General features: G+C 52.9%; 1 protein-coding gene across 1 annotated transcript in view; it reads right to left on the bottom strand.

Annotated features, from left to right (window-relative positions):
* The window catches only part of ANK2 (ankyrin 2), a 325210-nt gene that overhangs the window by 48984 nt on the left and 249452 nt on the right, over positions 1 to 26774 (bottom strand). Inside the window, exons 19-28 of the mRNA XM_087816209.1 lie at positions 26508 to 26705; positions 24370 to 24468; positions 23724 to 23822; positions 19100 to 19198; positions 18065 to 18163; positions 13291 to 13363; positions 12109 to 12162; positions 10202 to 10346; positions 4076 to 4178; positions 3356 to 3459 (exon numbers count right to left, since the gene is read on the bottom strand). Coding sequence (XP_087672335.1) covers positions 3356 to 3459; positions 4076 to 4178; positions 10202 to 10346; positions 12109 to 12162; positions 13291 to 13363; positions 18065 to 18163; positions 19100 to 19198; positions 23724 to 23822; positions 24370 to 24468; positions 26508 to 26705 — 1073 coding nt within the window. The remainder of the gene's footprint in view (positions 1 to 3355; positions 3460 to 4075; positions 4179 to 10201; positions 10347 to 12108; positions 12163 to 13290; positions 13364 to 18064; positions 18164 to 19099; positions 19199 to 23723; positions 23823 to 24369; positions 24469 to 26507; positions 26706 to 26774) is intronic.

Here is a 26774-nt window from a genome sequence, read left to right as displayed (position 1 = left end):
GGCCTGCTCGGGCCAGGTCTGACCCGCGCCCCAGGCCCTTCCTCTGCCTCTGGTTCACTCATGTCTGATGTACAAAGGACACGTTTAAGGGGCCAGAAAGACAACTTCAACAAAACAGTTGTTTAGCTACTTATAAAATCATCTTCTTCATCCACAAGAATTTACCTTCAGGTACCTTTAAAAAAATTAGGGTGTTTGAAACATATGAACAGCCAAATTAACTGCTCCACATACTCAAATATTAATGTTGTCAAATGAGAAGCAACCTCGGCTTCCTGGAATTTCAAACAGCTTCTCCGATTGGAGCTAATACCTTCGGCTGTTTTTCAACAGACTTTATTTTTTCGCGTAGTCTTAGATTCACAGCAAAATTGTCTTTGACATGTTTTTATGAAAAATATTGATTTTTAATGGAATTCTAGTTGCTATAATATCTCGATAATGTGATGAATTGACATCTAATTGTTGACACATGGCTACCATTAAAAACTATAAAAACCTTTGGAGTATTTAAAATGAATGCAAACTAGCCATTACCAGGAATGATGCCTTTCGTCTGCTCATTCACTAAGCTTTTGAAATTGAGAAGAACTGTGAATTCAGGTTCTTGCCCAAGATTATGTCGTTTGACCATGGCTGGGATGCGAGAAATGCCTGCTGGCTTGATTATGGATCAGTAACACAGCTCGTTAAAGAACAAGACCAGAAATGTTACTGTCAGCCTTTCTTTGCCAGGTCCTGGCTATAGTAGTCTGATTGCTTCAACCGCTGATTCCTGTTCTCCAGTGGCCGTGGATATTAGCCACTGGACACAGAGCAGAGGCAGGAGATCACTAGCGCTGCCCACTGGTATGGCTGTGTCTTCTATTAACCTGAATTCCTTTGTGGAGTCTATTGGAATATTACACATCAAAACAGTGGCACGTGCAAAAAAAGCTAACTTTATTACCCCCTCTGTCCAAACACATTTTTTTCTAACATTTTGGGCAGACTTTGAAGTGGCTTAAGAATTCACCCAAGAACTTCAGTCCTTTGAAAAAATATATATATAAACAACCCAGGAACCTAGTGTGTAATGAATGAAGCTGTAAGTGATATGATATTATCATGATATGATATTATGAATGCTATTTGTGCACATTAACGTGGTGGTTGCTCTCAAACACCAGACTGGCAGAATCTAGTGTTCAGTGGGGATCCCCGATGGTCTGGGCCCTGTGAGGCGTGTGCTTGTTCAAATACTATAGCAGAGACCTTACTAGATGCTAGGTTACCTGGCAACAATAACAGTGAACCAGCAGTACACTGTGAACTGGAACCACTCAGCGGTGTCACTGAGATGATTCGGAATACATTTTGCTTAACTGGTGGAATTTGGGGAGGATCTGGAAGATGTGTGTGGACTGTGTAAATACTGACTAGAATCTACTGAGCACTTATTCTTTCTAGACAAAATGCTAATTATTTAAGAAGCACGTAATCCTTAACGTTCCCCTATGGGATCCATAATACAACATTCACTTCAGGTAAGTGAGCAGAAACTCTGAGAGCCAGGGCCCGGGCCTGGTCTGACGTGTCTGCCTTTAAAGGCAGCATCACATCCTCTCTCTTCCATAGACAGTCTCCCAACTTCCAGTGACAGACAGGTGCATGTCTGTGAGGGTGGGCTGGTCCTGCTTATCTATTTCCCTTCATGCCTGGCATCAGGTGTGGTGCTTTGCAGAATTCAGCAACATGTCAGGGACTCAGTACAGGTTACTTACTTAGGTCTCCATGATGACCAGTCTATAACAGTTTGTATAAAACATGTGTATCTGGACTGCTGGCACCCGTAGAAATTGCTGATGCCATGGCCACAACAACAGAGACGCTGCTGTAGCTGGTCTGGGCCTGGGCATCCGCATTATAAGGCTCCCGGGTGGTTCTGATGCCCGGCCAGAGCTGAGCATATTCAGTCAGCAATCAGGTTTCAAGTTCTCAGGAGATTTGGTTTATTAGAGACAACGTTAAAGATCCTTATCTGAATAAGTGATTAATCTTTAACCACCGATGCTCTAGGCTTTGACTCTTCTGTACACTCGGCCATTAACAGTGAATCCCACTGTGCCCGAAGCAGCCCTTCACTCCGCAGGCTGAGCGGGTTCACCGGCTGGCTCTGGGCTCTGACCCACTTCCTTCGCCCCTCCAGGTCTGGCCTCTCTTCCTTCTCATCACTGCTCGGAAGTGTGGCACAGATGCAATGTTATGCCTCTTGAATAATCTATAGGTCAGAGTTTAATGATCGAATTTTATACTTTAAATATGTAAATAAACTTAGGTGAGGTTTAATTTGGTTTTTGTTCCCGTGAATAATTCTTCCATTTTTTCACGAGGATAAGAGTATTGGGATTATTTTCTATATCTATGGAACTAATTTTATATTCTATGAATCTTTAGTACAAGGTTGGACTAAGAGGTCCAAAATCTTTAGTGAGAGTGTCTGCGAATTCTCCTCTGAGAGGAGAGCACTCGAGAAGCACAAACACGAGAAAGTCCCCACCGTTCAAAGTGGCTCTGGGGCTGCTAGGTAAGGCGTCCGTGGTGATAATTTATACCAAAGTACTGTATTTAGTTAGATACCATATGGGTAGGGCTTTAAAAAGTGATTAAGTGAGCAAATATTTTAACAGTTTAGATATAATTATAAAATTACTATATGACTGAAATTACTGGGATGTAGGGGGATTCAACCATGGAGACCGTAAAACTCTATGGAACTCATGGACCTGTAACGGATTCTTACACCTTCAGAACATCTTTAGGGGTGTTTAAAATTATTAACCCAAAGCCCTGCTGTTGAGTGAGCTGCTGGCTCTGAAGAGGGGACAGAGCACCCACAGGCGGCACTCGGGTCTCCCTCCTTCCAGCAGCACGAGAACTGCTCTGTGTACTGTGTGCCTCGAACTTCTGGAAACATCATTTTAAATGCATTCAGGAAAGGCATTTTAAATGTGTCAGGAAAGGCATTTATTACCTAGTCAGTTAACCTTAGTAAACAGAACTTTCTAGAATGCAAATAATCCTGCCCCTCCTTTCAAGACTTCTTAAAGACAAGATTTCAGCCTTCAGGAGGCCACCAGTAGCTGCTAGTTAGTAAGCAAGCTGCTGGGCGCAATCCTACTAGTTAAAACAACAGTCGGAGTCTCTATGTGGAACTCAACCCTTTTGGCTGGTCTGTGTTGGAAAAGCCACGTAATTTACAAGTTTAGACAAAGGTTCATCCCCTGTAAGCTAGTCACCAGCGACAGCCACCGACAAAGCTGTTGCTTTCACACTTGCCTGTCCCGTGACCGGGACACTCGACACCCCAACTCACCCTGAGTGGATGGGGCTGGAAGAAAGGGCCACATTGTCCAGGTTCTCGGGCCCCCAGCTGAGGCGGTGTGAGCTCCTCTCCGCCTCCTTGGCGAGTGCCGACACCTGCACACAAAGGACACTGGGCTCAACGAACATCTTCCCTTCCCTTCCCTTGGATCAAAATGTAACCATCTCTAAAAATGGCACCACAGAGAGGTGGTATCGCCTGGAAAAGCATTTAAAAACGTAAGACCGAGGCACTCAGAGTACATCGCTTTCTCACATTCCAGCTGAGGTGACCTCAGACACTGAGCCACCCTGTGTCGTCTGAGGCGAGCGTGTCGTTCAGCACATCCAGCCAGCACCGGCCAAATCATACCTAATGCAAAGTCTCCCCAGTGAATGCCACCCCTTTCCCACAGGTAACGCCCGTGCCTTCGTCTCAGCCTGAGGCACACTAGCTCACGCCTTTCCAACAGAGGCTCTGGAGAGGAGTCTGCAGGAGAACACAGGACAGCTGCAGAAACGAGCCGGGGACTATTTTAGGAAAACTCTGCTCACTGAGAAATCTAGGCAACTTTTTTCATGTTTTAGAAAAACCCTCAAATCTCTGTCCTGGCCTGTCGACTGAGCTAAGCTGATTTCCTTTTAGATCAAAGGCCTCTCAGGACATATCCAGCATCAGGCGATGACTGAAAGCTCCGCAGCAGATAGCAAAGTGAGGGCAGCAGTCACGTACCTGGTGGCTGGGGATCACGACGGCGTCGTCGATCATGGTGCTGTCCCTCAGGTAGGAGGCGTGGCTCAGGGTGTGCGACCTGTCGGAACTGAAGGACCGGAGGCTGGCAGGTGAGCGGGAGGCCATGGTCACGTGCCCCGGCGAGCAGGGTGGGGAGGAGGGCGTGACGAGCCGGGGGAGCGGAGAGAGCGTGCAGTTAGCTGCTGGGACCTGCCGCGGCCAGGCTACGGCGCCGGCGGAGGACGCGGGCCTCTGCGCCGCCCGGCCGCGCGTCACCCCCGCGAGCACACCCTCGGACCAGCTCTGCCACCCAATGGCAGGGGCCCCAGGGGCCCCAGGAGTCAGAATCTGATACTCCTAATCTGATTCCTGCTCTTCCCAGAAGGTTTGAAACTGGCAACTGTTGTTCACTAGCCGCCAGGACTGGAAATTCATGCAGGAGGTGACTCCAAGACAGACTGCTGATATCTGTGCCAAACGCCAATCTCCCTGCAACTAGAAATATTAGGGAACAGCCAGCCCGTGGCGAGGACAGAATGCAAGGCGGGTCTGCATCTGCCCACGTCTGTCCTGCACGGCTGCTGGGACCCCTGGGAGCCACAGAAACATGACCACGGCCACATGCAGGCTTCCTGAGGAAGCAGGTCTGGGTCTGCCTGGGTCCAGCGCAGCCATGGCCACGTCAGAGGACAGCACTGCTCCCTCGCATGCCCTGTGCTGAGCGAAGCGGTCGGCTGGTCGCCGTGGCAACGACACAAGCACACAGAAAGCACTTCTAAGCCCCGGCCAGACCCAGACGCGTCAGCCAGCACAAGGGGAACTGCCGCGGGGACGTCTGCCGCATGGGATTCAGGCCTTGACAATCAATGCTCCACATCCTGTGAGACCCCAGCTTCAAAGTTCTGAATTATACACTCAGTGTGATGGGTAAAACTCGACATGTGCACAGATGCAGTTCCACTCCTTCCGAATCAGTTGTATACTCAAATGACAAGTAGACAGGTAGCTTAAATAAGCTACACTTTATGCATATTAGTCCAACTTTTAAAGATCTATATTCAAACATTAGCCCAAAGCCGACGGGAACGAAGAGCACACGGGCTCATGGTATTCACAGGAGCAGGGGCCCCGCTCTCCCAGCTGCGGGACGGAGGCTAAATGTCGACTTAGCATATTTATCCGAGCAACTGCTTTCATTTTGCAAATGTGCCTAATTCTGTAAAGCAGACACTGTCATCTTTATGAGGCATCCACATAGCCACCTCCAGTTAACTCTGAGAACTCGTTGCTGGGGAGATAAATTTGTGGTAATGTGGCAGCCTCCCCCCCCAGGCTTTATGACCCAGACCCTGAGTATTACAGAGGCGACGTGAGTCAGAGGAGTTGGTTGCCTAAACCTCGTGCTTACGCCTACACCTGTCCGTGTGTTTACAATAAAATGAAGCCTAAACACAGTGTGGGGTCCGCTCTTTTTTGTTTCCCAGGCCCCTGTTGAAGAAGGTCGGGGCACAGCCCTGGAGAGCGGCTGGGATGCCACGGTGCCCCCTGGGGTCTTGGCCCCTGCAGGCAGAGGCAGGCCCCGGAGTGGCTGGTTTACAGCTGTGCGTTGGATCTCAAAGGTGCACCTCATAAACAGGTGCAGCACTGGGAGTAACCTTGGCCTGACCCTGAATTTGAGGATGGGCGTAAATGATAGGGAGAAGGGTCTTTACTCTCAGCCAATCTTGTCTCCCTTAAGGGACTGAACAACTTTTTTTCCCCTGCTTTAAACCACAAAGACACCTAAGATTTGCTTGAATGTGTTTTGTACCAGGCTACACAAGCTTCCTCTCTGAAATTCTACTCTCCTTACTTTGGTTAAAAGTGGGCCAAGGGAGCGACACAGTGTCGGGCCAGCCTCCTGAAACGGCAGGGCAGTCCCACTGAGTTCTCTAGGCCTCTGGTTTGCTAATTCATAATCTCTCTCTGTGGCTTTGGAATTCAAAGACCCAGATCATGACTTCACACATTTAAAGGCTCTGGATTTATATAAGTGAACAGTACAAAGGGAGCAGGAGGCATTCGTACAGGACAGAATGCCTGCTCCTGTCATCAGGTGGGCACACTGTCACCAGGTTAAACTGGCCAGGAAATGCAGCCCTGGAAACACAGGTCAAAGGGGGTGAGAGCAAGCAGACGTACACAAAGGTGCCTCAACGAGACCTGGTGACGTGGCTGCACCATGGTCACACTTTGAAAGAGGCAACCAGGTCTTGATTGCCACACCCAGAGCCACACCATAGCTGGGTGGGTGTCCGTGTAGTTCAGGAATGAGAAGTGAAGGGCTCATTTGGCTGAGAAGTAGACCCACGGTGCAGCCAACATACCCCTGGCCTGACTCCTGGGTCAACCTCCCAACTGGTTTTGAAACAGGGGGGCAGAGGGGAGGTGGGGTTATTTTTTCTTTTCTGAAGCCCCAAGAAGGGAAAATAGGGAGAGAAGGAAGGAAAGAAGAGACAAAAAAAGATTAGGGTGGAGAGAGGAAGACACTGGCTATGCAGACAGGGAGGAAAGCTGGAAGAACGGATACGTGTCCCTACGCCTCTACCCGCGTGACTGTCCTAGCTCGGCCGGCATCCAGCAATGCTGACTAGCTATTGAACCACCAATTAGTTTCTCATGGCTCTTTTCCCTGCTTCGTTACAGAACCAACTTAGATGAAACAACAAAGAATTACTCTCTCTGAAGGAAAAGTGACCAGCACAAAGGTCTGGGATAATTCACGTCTTTGGCCCAGAAACTCTCCACTTGATTTGAAACATTACAAGCAAGTTTAAAATGTTTTGCAGTACAGTGGCCGTTTTTTTCATTAAGTCAGAGGCCCCCGTTCAGTCCGTGCTACAGGACCACAGAGCCACAGCAGGCACATTCTTACTTGCAGATCAGCTGAGATGGGCTGAAAGCCTGCTGTGATCTAAAACGTGCCCTTTTCACTGTGGTACACGCACAGGCTGTGTCAGAGTCCATAACTTCCCTGAAAAGTGGAGTAATTACTAACGCTTATTAGACATTCGATCCGTGGGGTCCTCAAACCCTAGTGAAGTGTGGGTGCGTCTGCTCTCACACAGGGAGACGTTTCCCGGCTCCCTGCTGCTTCGTATTTGACAGTGAACCCAGACAGCATTTTAACTTAGTAAGCAGTAAAAGAATAAAATGGAAACAAACCCGACCAATGGCTGTGTTTTGTACATTAAATTATACCTATTTTTATTCTTCTGTGCACATGTACACTTTAGGCATCACAATCATATTTCTATCATGTCCAGCTGCCCAGGGGCTAATTAGGTTCCCTTCCAGAGGCCACCGTTTCCCCAGCCACAGGGGGCGCCGTGACAGAGACGTCATGCCTGGTTCTAGCTTTCGTTCCAGCAACATATGTGCCCTTTGGCCCAAGTAACAGTTCAGTTTAATATATAATAACCCTCATTTGAGAATCCGTAATTCCAGAATGGAAGCACCCCTGCGACACAGCACGCACACGCACGCACACGCACGCACATTGAGCAGTGAGCAGGGCAATGTGGATGGGCCGGGAAGGTCATGCCTCCAGGCTACGGGGTACCTACCTGAGCACGGTACTATTGAAAGCACATCAGGTAAAGAAGTAATGAGAAGGTAAAATGGTTACCAAAGAAAGGTAACATATTGAATTGTCTAAGCAAAATAAACAAACAACTATGAAAATGAGCTGCTGCCCATAATTCCATTCGGAGACAGCGACTACCTCGGTGCTCTCATAAAGCAAGTGGGGGCTGAGACAGGTGGCGTTGTGGTGGCCTGGGTATTTAACAGGAAAGAAGTGAAAGGGGACACCAAATAATATAGGCATGCCATCTACACAGCTCTGCCAGAAAGCTGCACTTAGCACTCAGAGGCGGCTCCCCCGACTGATGGGGGGAGGGACCGGACACAGGCCCAGCACGGTCTGAGTGAAGTGGGAAAATGCCTCCCTACTGTCCCTCAGTCACACCTGCGAGCAAGCCAGTGGCCAGGCTGGCTGTGGCCACTGCAAACCTGTGAAATCTAAACATATAAACTTCTGGACAAAGGAGCCGCTCTCTTGGCTCCAGGGAGCCGAGCCTTCTTGGGATTCCTGCTGCAGCGGCTCCCGAGCCCGCGTGGCCCACGGCCACCTGGGACTCCACACAGGGGCTTTAGTCTGCCGAGCGCTGAGCTCCACCGACTGCACGCGGAACGGAAGCTCTGGACTCTGGCCTCATTTCTGGCTCTGCTGAGCTCCCAGCCGCCCCTCTTCCAGGGCCGGCTTACGGGGCAGGGGCTCTGGAGCCTGAGGAATGTAACCATACCAGTGAAATCTTCTACTGCCTCTCACCCTCCCATGGGGGCCTCTGAAAATGCTTATTCCAGCTGCACCCCAAGAACCCCCCACACAACGAGGGTTCCCACTCATGCCCGCATGGCAGCAAGACCAGATCCTGTCTCATCTCCTATGCTGTCCTGACGAGCTGATCGGGTGCATTTCAAGCAGAATCGTCAAAGCATCGAGCCCTGCTTTACAGAAAGCGTCCTTCTAAATTCCTTCTCAAACTCAGTCCTTTCAAAGGACCAGGGATCAGGTCAAGCACCAATTCTTAATGAAACAAAGGTGTTTTGGCTGACAGTGACATGATTACTCACAGGCTACTGGGAATACGTACAAAGCCACAAACGACTCACTTTATTGAGACCTGAAGTCTTAAGAATCTCAAAGAATGAGATCGAAATTCAATACATGGAGCATGGACCCCATCACAGTCCCCCTGAGTGGCTCTTCCTTTGTCATCCTGAACCCAAGAGCACCCTTCCTCTGTGTCACCAAAGCCTAGGATTCAACCTAACCTTCCTCTCTTCACCACCCCTGAAACCCACCGCCAAGTCTGGCCAGTTTTCACATCCCCCTGACTGTGGGCCACCAAGGGTGGAGCTCAAGTCTTCAGATGAGCTTGGACCACGGCACTGGTCTCCCAGAGGGCAGAGCTGCCCGCCTGAGCCCTCTGATGCCTCTCCTGTAAAGCTGGTCCTCTACCCCATTGCCAGAGGGGACCCCGGCATGCAGAGGTCACCTCCACCCTCCACACTCACTGCAGCCCCAGGACAGCGCCGTTCCTCACCCACCAGGAGCCCCAGCTTGAGATCTGATAGGACCTCAGAGCCCTCCCCACCCTTCATCACTGCCACCACGGTCGTTACCATCACCACCTGTTGTCCCACCTGAGCCTGGGGCACCCTGGCACCACTGGCCGCGCCCCTCCCACCCGCTAGGCTAGGAATTTAGTCACCTCTCAGTCAGGTCTGTGCCTGCAGCGCCCACCACGAGGCCAGCCCGGGAGGACACGATCACAGGCACACGGAGCTCTTTTAGAAAACGAGGGGGAGGAGGTGTTGGCGCTTAAGGAAAATGCCCGAGAAAGCTTTGTTTTTGCTAATTACCCATTTAGGAATGACTACCTTTTGAAGCATTTATTTCTTAGACTCCAAATACGCTGGACACAGCTTAGAAGTGCCAAGTTGGAAACTACGAGCCTGAGATGACCGATCCGCGAAGGACGTTACGCTGCGGACGGCCACTCGCAGCCTAACCTGGCAGCGCCGCGCCCTCGCTCAGCTGGCCACAGAGGTAACAGCTGCCAGCTGTGCTGGTGAGCAGTGCGCACAAACACCCTGACCCCACGTCCGGGACGCCAGTCGCCTCCCACCTGCCTGTGAGCCCAGCCCCTCGGGTTCGGCTCGGCTCAGCTCCCGCAGGATTGTCCGGCCTCTTCTTCTGAACCCGTTTCTTTTCGACCCTTCTTCCCGACTCACTTCTGTTCACAGAAATTGCGGGACAACAACAAAGCCAAGGGGCTTAGAGTGCCCTTCAGGGGAACTGTCCTTTCCACCGGGCCGAGAAAACGTGGCAGATGGTGAAACACCTATTTAAAGGCGGGTGTCTCTGCTTCTCACTCGTCGTTTGGCTTCACTAAGTGGTCTGTCTCCCTGGCCTGCTTCCCTGACTTGTCAGGGGCACGCTCACACGGGGGCTCCCGGGGGCCGCCCGCCCACCCACCGCCCCCCCCGGGCCGCCCCAGGCGGCAGCTGGGCGAGTACCTGTCGGAGCGCCCTCCCTCCAGGCTGTAGCGCAGGTAGCTCATGCCGTCCAGGAACTGGCTGCTGGGCAGGGAGTCGTCGCCCAGCTCCTTCAGGTCCTCGGGCCTCAGGTATTCCCCGCCGTCCCCCGTCACCGTGTCATCCCCTGGAAGCAAGCGGAGGGCGAGAAGGGCTCGGCGAGTGTGCCGCTGCGACGCGGCATCGTGTCCTGGAAACACCGCACACGGAAGGAACGCAGACGCGTGCACGGAAAGCGTGAAAACGCAGAGACACGGTGTCCCACCCACGTGCCCGTTACTTACCAAGAAACCATTCCCTGGACTGTAACGTTTACTCGGTTTTTCTACTCATTTGCTCATCCTGACAGCTGAGTCACCACTGATACTGTTTAAGTCAACAAGATGCGAGCGACGCCACCCACACATACGTAACAACACGGCAAACGCGGCATGCGCTGACGCTGGCCAACCTGAAGGACCACGGCGCCCAAGGGGGCAGGGGTCACATCAGGACAGTGCCCACTGGGAACCTAGGAGGTGGTCTATGTGGAGACAGGGGCTTTATGGATGCAATTTAGGTGAACATCAGACCTGCTAAACCCAATGAGCATGTCCTTACGGAGACAGAAGGACACACGGACACAGAGCGAAAGGCTGTGTGAGGCCAAGGATCTCAGGATCACTGGCGGCCACCAGACTGGAGACACCGGGAAGGAGTCTTTCCAGAGCCTCGGAGCTGAGACCCACCACAGACTCTGGGCCCCAGAACTGGGACAGGATAAATGTGGGCCACCCAGTTGGTGCTAATCTGCTGTGGTTGCCCTAAGAGAGTCCAACCAAGTGGCAGAGGGGCTGGCAGTCCTGGTTGGTCTGGGCCCAGCTTGGATGGCAGGCACGGTGGGGTTTCGGGTGAGAGGCCAGCATGTAAGGGGTCACAGGCATCATAAAAGCAGAGTGAATGAAAGAGCACTAGGGGCTACTCGTTAGAGAATGCTACGTGGAGTGCCTGGGCACGAGTCAGCGTCCGTACTGGTGAGCAACGGCGACAGCCAGTGTCTGGGCACAGCGACAAGGCCGGGCAGCTCAGGGACTCGGCAGGCCTCGTGGACTTGCTGCTCCCACCACTGCCCTTCTTGGGCGGCTTGTAAAGCACGACGCGTGCTTTGGTGAGTCACAAAAATTGGGGTCCCTTTCATTTAATTCTTTTAGGAAAAAAACCTAAGATCCATTCTAAGAATTGTCTGGTTTGGGAAGAAGCCTAAATTATTTTCAGAAGGAAATGTATGAGTTACGTGAATGTCTGGGAAGACTCAATCTACTTTGACTGATGAAGGGAGGGCCTGGGCACAGGGGCTGTTGTGTGAAAGAAGCTGCGCTTTATGGTCCTTTCGCAACTGGCCTGAAAGTTTATCTAAACCCAAAAGCCTAGCTACCTAAAAATTACCACATAACTATTAATTTAATACATTTAAACCACATCAAAAGCATATCTTCATCCAAGAATGATTTAAACCGCATTCCGTCCACGCAAACTAACCTAGTTGTTGCTAGTTCCGTGTCAACTTATCAGGGAATTATTTTTTCTCTAAATTTGTATTCTAAGGAGAAATACTAGTGTGGGGAAAATACTTATATAATGTTCACTAGATAATATAATTACATTAATATGTCTCAATAATAGTTGCAAAATCATTAATAGCATAAGCAAGTCCCGGCTCTAAGCCTCCAGGCGAATGTTATCCACACCCAAACCCACACACACAGCCTCCCTGCGCTACGCAGGCTGTTTCACAAGGAGCAGCTAATGTTAGCACCCAGATCGAAACATCACGCAAAGTGCATCTGGGCAGCTAAGAAAAACTCAGAGCAAAGAGAAGCTTTCACGCCAAGAGTTTCCTCTAGAGGTACCTGAGTCACTCAGTGCTTCCCCGTCAGTAACACGGTCACCGGGCCGCTTAGAAGCTGTTCAACATACAGGTAAAGATGAGAAAAGGGGTCCCACGGAGCAGTGTGGGGCGCATGTGAGTGTGAGAAAGCAGCCAGCAAGCGCTGGGACGGAGTACAGGTTATCATAATAAATGCCTGGAGCACACAAGAGTGCAGGACCCAGATTTTGTTTGTTTCTGTCATTAGTTCTTATAAGAGCCAATTCTCAAAGCTCTTGCCAGCAGGGGAGTTAAATTTGGTTCCGAAGAGACGTTTTGATGTAAAGTTGTACCTTATGATTAGACCTTAAAGAACCTAAAGAAATACCTTCACTATTTCTCTGAAAAAGCCGTTAGGACTGGGCCCAGCCCCTTCCTCTACGCGGTCGTTTTCCAGAGGAGCACCCGCGAGCACAGCGCACTCTGGAGCTCGGCCACCTACTCTATGTGCTTGTTCACGACTGTTCGGCAGCAGATTTTTTTGTTCAAGAGAAGTCAGCCATCTAGCTGAAGTGGGGGTGGGGAGCCTGAGAAGCTGCCCCCAGAAGCCCCCAGTGCTCCTGCGGAGCAGCAGGCTGCTCAGAGCCCTGACCCCCGCTGCCTTGGACAATTTCATCAACTCCAACACCAGAGGGGGCACGTTTTCTGACTTAAAGAATCAAATCCTTACATTGAATTTGTCTGACTTCCTGCTAGGCTATGTTTAACCTTCTCTAAGGCTCTTCTCCTCTGGCTCTGAAATAGCTTCTGCAGGTCTGAGCCAGTCAGAAAGCAGGGGTTCCCCAATACACCACTGCTAGTGTAAACTCTAAGATCTTTTCATTGAAGGCATTGCAATAAAAAAAAAGTAATTTAACATACTTGGAACATATGCTAATAATTGTATTGTCAGGTAGATGTTTTAACAGATGGCCAAGTCCCAGTCCTTCCCCCTCCCCAGGCCTGTTAGTGAGACGATAAACGTAATACGAGTTGGAAATATACTAATCAGGATCCTCCTTCCCCAGGTGGCAAAAGTCAGTGCGTTGAAACAAAGGTGAAAAGGTGACTTTAAGGTTCCGACACTGCCGTCTGCACCCGCCGCCCAGCTCAGCCCGAGGACGGGGCGGGACGGCGCCCCCTGTGGGACCAGGACCATGCCGCAGGCCACGGGAAAGCAGCTCACCCTCTTCGTCAGAAACGTCCAGCACCTCTGTCATCGTCTCAGGAACATTCAGCTTGTGCTTTTCAGTGATCGTCTGCAAAGAGAAACATCATTGATGTTCAAAAACAAAACCTAAGGAGCCAGACTCGGCATCGGCCCTGAGGCCCCATGCTTCTGGAAGGCCTTTCTCTGGTTTCCTCTCACAACACCTGGTCTTCCTCCTGAAGACAGAGGATCGTGAAACCAGTGAGGGTTACGGGAGGAAGGGCACTGCTGGGAGTCCCCACTTGAAAAATGAATTTCGTAGCAATGGCACCAATGGTCAGTCCTGCTGAAGAGGCAGCCTACTGAGTCCAGGGCCTCCCCAAATGAGCTGCCTCCAGAAAAGCTTCAGAAAGAGGCAATGGGCACGTGCAAGTTAGTTTTTAAAAGCCAGTGGAAAAGACGTAAACAACGTGAACAGCGTAAACTGTCGGCAGAAAACCTGTCCTCTGGGATGCGAGGACCCCGAGGAGGGGACCCTGGTCCTCCCAGCATGTCCCCATCCAGCACTGCTGCTGGTCGGCCGCCACGCCACGCCATGCCACGCCACGCCACGCCACGCCACGCTCACAGCCCACACAGACACTGCTGGGTGCTGGGTGGGGGGACCAGCCTCCAGAGTCGCTGCCTGGGCTCCAATTCAAACCTCCCCATTTGTTAGCGATGAGGCCTCAGCTCGTCCCCTTACTTCTCTGTGCCTCGCTGTCCTCTGTGAAATGGGGATAATAATATTGCTCATAAACTGTTATGAACAGTAACTGAAATTACACAAGAGCTTGAAGAGCAGTGTGTGGCGTATGCTGGTACTCAATAAATATCATCTATCACAAATTGTCATTAATGTAATTCAGTACTGAGCTAATCTTACAATGAAGAGCCTCTGAAATTTTTAATAATTCAGGCACTGAGGGAACATTCTGAGTGGCCATGTAGGCCAGGAGCGGTTTCAGACACATCGATTGGCACTGTCACGGAAACTTTAAAAAATCACTCGAAATAAGAGTAAAATCTTCACCGAAAGCCACCGACATAAACAAACAGGTTGTCTAGATCTTTAAGCTTCGCTCCATAGGTGTTACAGATGTGAAAAAATTATGTCAAAAGTTTAAAAGGTTCTGTTCTCAGTCAACTGTCTCTTTAACATAACAGCACACCAGATAAGCAACCACCACAGAGACGTGGGTCTCACGGGCACACCCAGCACAGGAGGCATCCGCGATGCTCTCTGGGCAAGGTCGGCACAGGGCCCAGATTCACAGACAACATCTGGACTCCACCTCGAAAGGTGCCGTGTGACTGGACGTGAATTACTGCGCCATCAGCGGGTACATCGGGGAAGACTGAGAACTCTGAATATTTCCACTTTCTTAACTGCTTGTCAAAGAATTCCCCCTTATTTGATAATATAATGTCATTTTACTTTAGTACCTTATTCAGTAATTTATGCTCTATCGATGACTATAAGTAGCATAAAATATGATCACTTTGAAATTATGCAAATAATACAAGTAATTGATGATAGCTGATCAGTAAGTGGTGTCGTGAGTCACATCCCACAGTTCTCCCAGCTGCCTCAGGAGACGAGGCTCCTGCTTCTGCTTCAGGAAAAGTGAGCCCCTGGTTCTGACGTCCGTTCCCGCAAACAGTGACCACCATCCTGGGGGGTAAGCTGTCCCTGTCCCCCTGGGTGACGGAGCAAAGGTCAGAGAAACAGCCCTGATTCCAGCACGCCTGAAACTTCCTCAGCGGTGGCTTTTTCCTTCGCAAACGGCTGCTGAGTCCTCTCCCCGCATTACAGCTTATTCTGCTTTGGGAAAAGACCTGGGGGTGAGCATCAAGCGAGTCTCTGACAGGGGAGAACCCACCTGCTTGTCCTATGAATCCAGCGGCGTGAGGTTTGCACGTTGGCGCTGTAGCTGTAGCTCTACTAATCCCCTTAAATGGGTACAACATTAAATTTAATTCTGTTAATTTTACATAATTATTAAATTCTCTCCAGCTATCTGCCTGTCACCAGAGTACCTCCAAGCTATTTCAGTGAGTCTGTGGACTTTAGGAAATAACATCGAACATGGTGCTTCTGTGAAAATCAGCAAAGGGGATCACTTCAGAGGTGTGTTTTCTAATTGAAAATTTGGTGAAAACTTTTCTTTCCCCAAATTCCTGGGAAGCTACTTTTAGCAAAGCCAAACTCTGTTATGTCAGAGGATTACGAACATGGACTTTGGAAGCTGACAAACTAAATCTGAATCCTAGATGCGCGCTGCGTGCCCGGCCCAGCTGTAGCTACTGTTAGCTATCGGGCTCACGACATCGGTAGCACTGCTGTGTGGAAAGAGTGGAAAATCTCTTCCCAAAGAGAGGACCTGTGAGTAGGAAGACTCGCCTAACAGAAAGGAGTAAGTTCTTTCTTCCACCCTTAACCCCAAATTCCATTTCGCAAAACAATAAAACTCACAGCCATGAGAGCAGAGCCGACTGTCAGGCAGGAAACGAAGGGAGGGTCCCTCAGACCAAGACCCCAGCCGGGGGGACCCCGCTGACGTGGACGTGGCTCCCCACGGAGCAGACGTCGCAGGCCTCGCATGTATGAGCCAGGAGGCTTTGCTGGAGCGACGCTCAGCTCGGCAGGTGGACAACAGCCCACGGAAAGTTCTGCAAGGCCTCTGTGCCCCTAGGGCCGGGTGGCGGGCGCCTGGCTGGCGGGCCGTCCCTCTCTGGTGTCTGAGAGCCTGTGTAGCAACGCTGTTTAGAAAGCTGACTGCCCCTCTTGTTAAATGAGGGCCTGTATGGCTCGGGCCCCTCACCCTGGGTAACACCGAGAGCCCGCCACCTACATGTGGACGCGTCGCCTACAGTTCCGCTGAGTTAAAGAATATTTCTGTACAGAGCCGACTGCCGCCCTCCACACCACACTGGAGCCGCTGGTGGGCAGGGCCAGAGTCCTCACGGCCGGTCTTCCCGCAGCACAGAGCCCAGCCCCGGTTTACGCCCAGAAAACCCTGAGGGGAGCCCATGGCAGCGTCAGGAAAAAAGCCGACATGGGGGGGGGCGCTCGCCCTCTAGTGGGAACCCAGTGGAAATGCCCCCGCAGCCCCGGGCACCGGAAGCTGGTCTTGTGAGAACAGAGGCGCTCGGGCCTCGCCACGGCTTCTCCCACCCGTGACGGACACGTGGTCGCAAGGACGCCAAGTAGGACAGCACAGGCCCCTAGCAGGGACATTTTTTTAACCCTCACCTGAGGATATGTTTCCCGTTGCTTTTCAGAGAGAGGGGAAGGGGGGAGAGAGAAACATCGATGTGAGAGACGCATCGACTGGTTGCCTCCCGTACGCGTCCCGACCCTGGCTGGGGCTGGAGATCGAGCCTGCAACATGCCCTTGCCTGGAATCGAACCCGGGACCCTTCAGTCTGCAGGCCGACACTCTAACCACTGAGCCAAACTGGCCAGGGCTGGGCACTTCCTCGGTATGAGAAACCATAAAGGAAAAGCCAGGAGGAGTCAGCAGCACAGGCTGGCTCAGGGCTGGTGCGAGGTGGAAGCTAGACCTGTTTTTTTCCTACACAATTTCTTACAGAAACTTCACTTTAAATCTTTAAAAATAGCCCTGGCGGGGTGGCTCAGTTGGGTGGGGTGTCGTCCCGTGCACCAAAAGGTCGTGGGTTTGATTCCTGCTCAGGGCACATACCTAGGCTGCGGGTTCCTTCTATATGGGAGGCAACTAATCAATGTCTCTCTCTCTTCCCCTTTCTCTAAAATCAGTAAAAACACATTCTCGGGTGAGGGTTAAAAACAATCCTTAAAAACACTGGCACATGTGCCCCCAGCCCTAATCTCTGCTGGAGAAAACAAACGATGCGATGCTCCTGCGTCTGGACACACCCTCTCGCCCAGGAGCAGGTCTCCCTCCCTCCACGCAGGACACGCTCCACCCACCGCTGCGCGTCACACCCGTCTTTCCTCGCGCCTCCCGCCAGATCCAAGGCCGCGCACCCTCCTGGCCGGGCCGGTGCCGGAACCTCCTGCAGGCTTGGTATCTGCGGAGTTCTGATCCCACTGTCCCTACAGCACCTGGCGCCCTACCGCCCACCTGTCCACTAGGATACACACAAGTCACCGAGCTGCAGGTCGCAGCTTCAGAAAAGTCACCAACAAGTTGATGCAAACAGAACAGCCCGAGGGACCCCAAGCTTTGCTCAGCACAGCTCAGGGCCACCAGGACCCTGGTCACCCCTCTGCACTCCGCTGGCCGCTGTCCTCCAGACCCAGCAGTCACTAACAAGTCCGTGCAAAACGGTGGCTGTTTCAAATACATACTCGTCAAGACGCAGACCATTTCCCTACGAAGCACATTCAATATTCTTTTTGAATAAAAAGTAATAAAAAATGGAAGGGAAGTGAGGAGGAGTTGCTCTCATGGGACACCCTCAGACCAGCCGTGAGCACAGCAGGGACCAGGGTCCTTCTGGGGCTGTGTCACCCCCGCTCGGACCAGAAGTTTGTGGGGCCTGTCCTGCCACTCGGCCAGCAGCTGGGGTCCCACCCAACCACAGCAGGCAGAGCGGCAGAAAGAAGGAGCCAGTCACAGAAAAGGAACTAAAACCAGCCACACAGTTCACACGGGCGTGCTGGACTGCATGCGCCGCGCCACAGTTCACCCACGCGGCCCCGACACGCTCAGACCCCGCGTTCGGGAAGGCGGCTGCATCGTGACAGCCGAGCTGAGCAGAAGCCCCGGCGCCTCTTACTCACCGTGGTGGTGGTGGTGACCTCCTCCGTGACGACCCTCAGGGTGTCCACCACCGAGATGTAGCCCAGGCGCTTAGCGATGGCCAGGGCCGTGTTGCCATTCTGAGGCGAGGGGGGGGAGAGAGAGAGAGCCGGTGAGCTCACCGCCTGCGTGAGCCAGCGCCTCCACCACGCCAGGCACAGCCGGGGAGTCACTCGTTTCCACCATCACATCTGCATGTGTCTTGGTAACTTCTCCAGCCCAGCAAGGTCACCATGGTAACACAACAAGCTGCATCTGCTCCTTTCCCTAATGAGAAGCACTTGCGGCTTTAACCCCTGGGTGGTCAACCCCGTCGCAGGGCTGCCCTGCGCCCGGAAAGGGAGGCCTCCAACCGCCAGCACAGCCAGGCGCTGGCGGCCCCCAGGGCGGCGGCCCCCGCGGCAGTCAGCCTGAGGACAGCGTGCAGGAGCCCTGTGCAGCTAAGGCACCAGCGAGCAGCTGGGCTCCGCGCAGGCCCTGGGGACCCCGGAATCTACCACGTAGTTTACATTTCAACGGATCCAAGTCCCTGGAGCCAGGTTTAGGCCAGGGGAGGGGGCTGGGCCCAGCTCCAGCCACCTCAGCCAGGCTCTCCCCAGGCCGAGTCCAGCTGGGCCTCCCGCCAGCCGTGGCCCAGCCAGCCCTGGGACCTGAGGTCGGGGCTCATTTCAGGAGGGGTGGGAACTGTGACACCCTGTTCTGCTCAGTCTGAAACTTCCTGGGCAGAATGACAGACTGAAGCTGTCAGACACGTCGTGAGAGGGCAGGTTCATTGGGAAAGACAATAATGCCGGGAACATAGAGGCAGCGGGAAAAGAGGAGACCAGACGTGAGCCGGATGGACTCCGTGGAAGACGCCACAGGCTGAGCCTCCAGGGCTGAGCAGGGCTGTGAGGACAGGACACTGTGGGCGTCATTCACTCGGGTCCCCAGGAGTCGGCGCCGACGCAGGGCACTGCCTGCAGAGGGAGCCCCGCGGTGGCGGCGGGCAGGGGCCAGGCAGCGAGGGGCCTTACCGTGGTGGTGGCGTCGGGGCGCGCTCCATGCTGCAGCAGCACGTTGATGACGTGGGTGTGGCCCTGCTGCGCGGCCTGGTGCAGGGGCGTGTAGCCGTTCTGGAGGCGAGGGCGGGCAGAGGAGGAGGGGAGAAGGCGGTTAGCCTGCGCTCTGCGCTCTGGGGCTCGGTCTTACTTACGACGGCGCTGTTTACGGGGGCGGCCGCCCCAGGAGCCCCGTTCTCGGCAGCAAACACGCCTGCACACCTTCTGCCCCATAAACTAAAGGGAGACTCGCCACCGGGCGTCTCTTACTGTGTCCGGGCAGTTCCATGGAAACCTGAGCCCGAGGCCACGTGTGAGGAGCACCACCCTAGTTCTGCCCCAGGAAAAAGGGGAAATGTTGTCCCCAAAGCCTGCAGAGTGTCACACAGCCTTGCTGTCCCCGGCCACCGTGGCCTCCTAACCGCTGGCCGGGGGCTGGCTTTACGGAAGTCGATCTGAGAGCCCCTCTCCCCGGGAGGACAGGAGGCCCACTTTGAAAAGCAGTCTTTACATTTAGGTTCTTTCACCACCTGGCCTGAGTTTGCTTCCGGACAGGGAGGACCAGCTGAGAGGTGAGCAGGGCCCAGCCTCGCTCCAGACGCTCTGGATGGGCAGACACGTGGCAGAATAAAGGGACTTTTCCCCATTTCACAGATAATAAAACTGTCCTTTCTTCACAGCCACTCTGGAGTCAGATCCCGTGTAGAAGGTCATGACAGCCGCTGGCCAAACGGCCAGGCTACTCTGTCGTCCACCCACCTCGCCTGACAAAAGCTGACGCATCTGTGTCAGACCCACTCGTCTGGGGTCGGAGCTCTGAGTAACTGTCCTACTTTAAACCTGTAAGAGCACCTGTCCCTGTGACCCGGTGTCACTGTCGCCTCGTGACCAGCACCAGCTTGCGCCCCCATCTGCCTGAGTCTGTGTGCACACAGAACGCCACACGCCCCTCCCTGCTGCCACTGTGGCTTTCTGTCCAGGGCTGTACCACGCGTGTGGCACACAGGCTGTCAGTCTGGAGCAGCGTATGACCCAGGAACCCAGGAAACTAAATGGTCACAAAGACGCTGCCCCCAACCAGGTTATCCGTGGGCACTCGAGGAGCATGAAGGAGGTCAGTGTTTTCTCCTAAATGTTGCTCCTTTCCGCTGTGTTTACAAATATTGCACCAGCCGAGTCTTGTCACCTCGTCAGCATCGGTAGCACCCACTGATCACCCCTGGGTGCTGATGGGAGGCCCCAAGTCCATGACGCAGAGGAAACACTCCTGTCCTCAGCAGCTCACATTACACTGCGTGGACACCGTGTTTTCCAGGGAAGCCTTAGCCAGCCCCCAGGCTTCTGCAGAACGTTGGCTGAAGCTCCACCCGCCACCCTGGCCCGTCCTGTTGGGAGCCCAGACCCGGCAACCCACCCACAGCCAGCACCTCTAACCTCTGACCCGCCACCATCCCATTTACAAATGGAAACAGCCAAGACCCAGTTCTGCGAAGAGCGGAGTATCCCAACCGTGGCATCTTTCATGAGTTTATCTGAGGCTATAGGCAAATGCTAGCAAACATGGCTTTTCTTACTCGCTGAGAGCCCTTGATCTTTACAGTCCATTTTACAAGAAAACAACCCCTTACACGCTCAAGTGCTAAACTCTCTCTGCAAATTATCATAAAACTACTCAAATGTTTGCCTCAAACTGATGCTACAGGGGTTCATGCTAATTTTAAGGGGCTAATAGTTCCATAAAGCAAGTTCGTTTTTCCAAATTTTTATACCAAGTCATGAAGGCTTGAGTAGTAAACGCAATACTTAGGGTTACATTTTCAAAGCAACCAAGCAATTGTAGTAACTATGGTTACACACGAGATACACGGAAAGAAACACTCTTCTAAAATGTCACTCTATGCGAAAAATCTTCAGTGTGTCTTAAAAGGACCTCCTTTGAGGTGTGTATCTATCATGAAAGATACATTTACTTCCAAAAGCAAATAAAATAGACACCGTTCATTTTTTTAAAGCCTGAAAAGTTAAAATGAGATTTTTCTCTCAATGGAATGTCCATTTGAGTGCAGATCAAACCCCAGGGAAGCAAGTGACTGATCCAGTGGGATGTATGGCTTCCCGATGTTGTAACCACTCAACAACTGTCACTTACAAACGCGTGGTGACGTCACATCAGGTTCTGCCACAGCTCAGGGCCTTGCTGCCTTTCAGGAGCGTCCCTGGGCTCCCGCAGCCGCGTCTGAGCCTGAGGCTCGTGTGCCGACTCGGCAGCGCAGTGCCACAGCCCGCGCCCGAGCCTTCAGGGGACCTTTCACCTCCGTCTCAACACCGGTGTCAGCAGAGCTCGAGGCTCCTGGCAGCACCACTCTTGCTGCAGGCGGGTGCCAGGCCCTGCACCTGCCTGGGCGGCTCGGTGGCTGGCTGCTCTCCTTGCACTGAGGGGTCGCAGGCTCGGTCCCTGTCAGCGCACATACCTGGGTTCAGTCCTTGCCTGGGGCACACCCTGGAGGCACCAGGCCATGACTCTCTCCCTCTCCCCCCTCTGCCTTCCTCTCTAGAATCAACGCACTCACGTCCCCGGGTGAAGATTCAAGGAAAAAGGAAAGAAGTTCTGAATCTCCAACGTTAATAGTGTTTATAATTTAAAAAGTGATTTTCATTTGCTTCTGCCTCTGTACAGGCCTGACTCTGTTTCTGCTTCTAAGAGGAGATGAAGAGACCGACTTCCGGAACCTGCTGTTTCAAAAGAGCAGCACCTGGAGATGTCGGTGTCCCCCGAAAGGCTCTCACGAGGAGCCCAGGGGCGGACGTCTGACCCACGCCCCACGCACCCCGCGCATTTCCCTGGAGCTGCGGGGGGCACTGCCCGGGGCAGCAGTGCCTCTGTCGTGGGGTTCTCTCCCCTTGAAGCCAGGTGGTTCCCTGGGGCCATGACGCTCGGCCTCGCCTTGCTGCCCAGGGCCCTTCAGCTGCCCCGGGAGGAACAGGTGGCGCCAAGTCAGCTCCACTCTGTCCATGAGAACTGCCACCCAGGCCTTCCACGTGCCCCTTCCTGAGCATGGCCACGGGTACGCCAAACGGGACACCGCCGGCAGGAATGCTGGCACTGTAACTGGTGCGGCCACAGGGTGGGGGCCCTCAAAGTATCACAGGTGGGACTACCACAGGACCCAGCAATCCCACTCTTTGGGTATTTATCCAAAGAAAATGAAAACACCAACAAAAAGATGCTTGCACCAGGTTCACAGCAGCAGCATTCACAACGGTCAAGACATGGAAACAGCGCAAGGGTCCATGAAGGGGTGAACAGATAGAGACGGTGCCCCCCCACGCCACACACGCCACACACACAGATAAGAGGCTGGTAGCTGCCAAAGGCAAGGGGTTGGCAGTGGGAGAAAGAGGTAACAGGGGTCAAAAGGTAGAAAGAAAAAACATTTTAATGAAAAGGAAATGAATTTAAAGGTTCATTGTGTGTCCTGTTTGCTTCTACCTCCTACTATGTAGAGCGAGGGACCCACCCCCGAGGGGCGAGTAGGAGGTGATTAGAACGTACACCACCTCTTAGAACACGTCACCACAAAACACAGACTGAAATAGGTACAACTAATAAAAATGTCGTAGGGTGAATTTCTTTAAAAAGCACTGTTGTTGTTCATAGGACACGGTAATTGTAAAACGTTCGAGCAGTTGGAGGAAACACTGCGGAGGGTGTGGTTCAGATAAGATAAGATTTAAACAGTTAAGGGGCAGAGAAGCTTAGCAGAGGGAAGGCCGTGAGCAAGACGGGGACATAGGAGCTGGGAGGCAGTGAGGAGTTGTAGAGACGCGGTGGGTGTCACCTGGAAGTTACATTAGGTCAGGTCACACTATGGAGGCTGGAAAGTGGGAAAGGGTGACTTGGGGGGACACCTAAGGAGGAGGCAGCAGGCTGCACAGCGAGGAGTAATGTCCGGGGGGCAGGGCGTGAGGCGTGTGCACGAGGCTGCTGCAGTTCAGGCGCACGTGTGGAAGGTGTGACCTGCAGCAGCGGTGCTCACGGCACGTCCATGGCAGGTGGGAGCCCTGGCCCCGGCCCAAGCCATGGTGCCTGGGTCTGAGTCCAATTCTGCTGACTCCTACTTTGTGACCTTAAACAGGTTACATAAGCTCAGTGAAACAGTCATGACAATGACATGTGACTTCCAGGTTATCAGGGATTAGGTGACTTCACATACACAGTCACACGTAAGTAACATATATGTGGCCCAGAGCATGCATCTCATGAGTATCAGTTTAAAAAGCAGATGGCACGGGATCTAGGTCCTGGTCTGTACTTCCTTCCACAGGGGAGGGGCCACGGCCAGAGGGGCAGATGTCCCAGCAGGAACCTACATGTGCTGCGGTGATGCCAGCCCGTGTCAGCTCCCTGACTTTACACAGAAGCTCTGAGGCCAACCATGTGGCTGTCAGAGGTGTCAGAAGGAGAAGTCTCAAACCACAGCACATGCCACGTTACAGTCACTCTGGACACTGAAAGAAGAGCAGGCGTGTGCTACGGCGAGAGGACGAGCATCCGCGGGCTGAACCTTTGCCAGAAGAAATGTGTGAGAACCGCACTTACCTTGGTTTTGGCGTTGACATTGGCTCCGTGCTTCAGAAGGAAGTTGACCATTTTCACATTTCCATAGTGACAGGCCACAATCAAGGGAGTGTAACCAAGCTACAAACAACAACAGACAAGCAAGTGGCCAGTCACTGGTGAGGCCTTGCGGGTGAGAGACACTCTACCTACTGTACAGATATTGCCTAGTGGGTGTGCATCCGTGGACACAAATGTGGGGCAGCAGATGGGGAATATAAGGACCCCATGGCAGCAAAGGAGACCAGGCATGTGGGTCACTAAACTGACAAAGAGCTGAGACAGGGTCACAAATGGTGGGATCTGAAAACAGGGAGGAGAGGAGGCCAGAAAGGGCCCAGCAGAGATGGGGGAAATGCAGCTGAGGTGGGTCTGAGGGGTTCCTGACAAAGTGAGGGCAGAGCCATGTCCATAGCGAGCAGGCAGTGTAGGCTGCAGGGCTGGGATCTCTGCTCTGTCCCTCTTGATGGATTCCAGCTCCGTGGGGACCCATTACCGTCTGTGAGCAGGACAGTTGTAGGGAATCCAGAACAGACTCGTGAGGAGGGGACATGAACTTGGGTGACCCGATGTGGCAGCTGGGAGTCACCTGGGTCAGGACCGGCCACACTTGGCAGGGGCCCCGTACCTTCGTGTGGGCGTCCTGGTCAGCCCCGTGCTTGACGAGCAAGTCAGCCACATTCACCCTGTCCTCCTGGGCGGCCAGGTGTAAGGCCGTGAGTCCACTCTGCAGAGAGAACGGAGGCAGAGGCACACTGGACGGAGCAGATATGCTGCATTGTCCCTAATATCCTGTCTTGAAAAGGTCCTGCAATTACAGCTTCTCCCCAGAAACTGCACTTTGAAATCGAAGACAAAGCCCCCAAGTTACGATGACTTTCCACCCAGGACAGGTCCTGCTGACTGACAGCAAACCAGCTTCCTACGTTGGGCACAGACATCTGACCTGAGATGTTAAAATAGCACAGGGAAGATGCTTCCCGGCAACAGTCTCTTCAGCCCATGCGGCTCCTGCTGAGTCTACTTACTTACCAAAATAACCAACCTAATGACCACTGAGTCCACTTTACAGCCACAAAACATCACATCGGTGCCAAAAATGCAGTTACAGGAAATGAGTTCGGAATGGTTTCCTCCCCACCACAAAGGCACTGTTTTCCGGGATCCTCTAAATGCTAAAAGCCACCCCATCCTTTCTGTACGGCATCATCAATTGGCCAGTTTTACATAGGATGCTTGACATATATACATCAAGTGATTATTTATTTAGTGGGATGCGCAGCTGAGCACAGTTCAGAATCAGGATGAGGGCCGAGGAAGGAGGCGCGGGGCCGACCAGCCACGACGTCGCACAGCCTCGGCAATGGGCACGTGGCAGCAGGCAGAGGAAGTTTAAAGAGCAGCTTTAAAACCTAAATCACGTGCCTACTTCACAGGTGTTCTCTGGGTGCCACTCGCGTGCCAGGAAGTTTTCCCAGCCCTCCAGAGTCTGCCCCGTGGAGCTGCTCTGCAGCTCGGCCTGTTCCTCCCGCCTCGGCCGCTACTCCCCCGCTGCCGACTGGGCGGCGGATGCATTTTGGAGCCGGCACCACCTCGCCCCGGCTCACATCCAGTTCACACCGGCAGGCCTGTCTCCGCAGTCACGTGAGGCCGAGGAAGCTAAGCCGTGTCCTCCAAAGCTCACGCTCTGTAGCCATGCGCCGGTCAGGAACCTGTGCCTGCAGAGAGGACAGTCTCCTGCGGTGCAGGGAAACGGCTTTGTACTTCAGGGCCGGGGTGTCTCATCTCATCTGATTATTCAGTGTGTGTCATGGTTACTCGAGAAGCAATCGCGGGAGAGCATGAACTTACTGACTTCAGCTGGTCTTAAATAGAGAAAGAAGATTCGTGCTTTTCTAAAGCAATGGGGAAATTTGTTGTCGGTTTTGCTTAATACCCGAGGTACTTTTACAGTTGCAGCTGGCTTCAGTGGGTGTACACACGTGACGACAGAAACAGATTAGATAGAGAGGTAGGTAGGCAGATGACAGACGACAGGTGACAGATAGCAGATGATAGTAGCTAGCACATGGAGAGCTGATACACAGGTGCAGAGATAGACATGTACTTGTAAAAATCAACATATTTTTATATTTGAAGGGAATCTTCTCCCCGCGTCCAGATTCTTATTCTACTGCAGTTAATATGCGTGTCCACGAGGGCCATTCTCTGGAGAAGGTTGAAATGACCGATTCTCTAACCACCGCCGCCACCCAAGCCAGGCTGCAGTGGGCTCAGGAATCTGTTTCACTGGTTCCATGCCCCCACGCACAGGGGCCCCTGAAGGTCAGTGGCCTGAAGGATTGAGTGGTGGGCAGGGACCAGCAGGCAGAAGCAGCTCTTAGGGCCCCAGCCCCAGATGGAACTGTCACCTCTCTGGACTTTGGAATCAAGGACCATCAGGCAGGATGGCCGTGAGGACTGACAGTGACATTAGTTCCTGGGAGTTACAGGGCAGGTACTTAGGGGAGCAGAGAAAGCAGACCCCAGAGGGACATCACTGGAACCGACTTATAGGGAAAAGTCGAGGCGTGAGAAGGAGCCCTACACCATGAGCCTGTCCTGGCTCCTGCGGTTTCCTGCCCCAGGCTGACCCAGAGGCCCTGGATTCTGTAAGGTGCCCTGTCTCCCATACAACACCCTCCGCTCTGCTCCGTCCCCCGAGAATGGCCTCTGTGTGCACTCATCTGCAAGGCTCCTGACTGAAGCTAAGGCGAAGCTGGGTACCTTGGTTGACGTGTGGACGTGGGCGCCCTTGTCCAGGAGCGAGGTGACCATGTCCGCGTGCCCCTCCTGGGAGGCCAGGTGCAGCGGGGTCACGCCCTGCTTGGTCCCGACATTCGTCTCGGCTCCATAGCTGAGGAGCGTGGAAGCGATCTGCGTCTGGTTCTTCTTGGCAGCGATGTGTAAGGGAGTGTAGCCATTCTAAACCACAAACGAAATCGAGTACATAGCAAGCTCAGCAACTGCCCTGATGTGTATCTCAGGAGGAAG

This window comes from Miniopterus natalensis, chromosome 4 (genome assembly GCF_054644295.1).
Source record: "Miniopterus natalensis isolate mMinNat1 chromosome 4, mMinNat1.hap1, whole genome shotgun sequence".
NCBI lineage: Eukaryota > Metazoa > Chordata > Mammalia > Chiroptera > Miniopteridae > Miniopterus > Miniopterus natalensis.
This window is presented reverse-complemented; position numbering and strand designations above follow the sequence as displayed.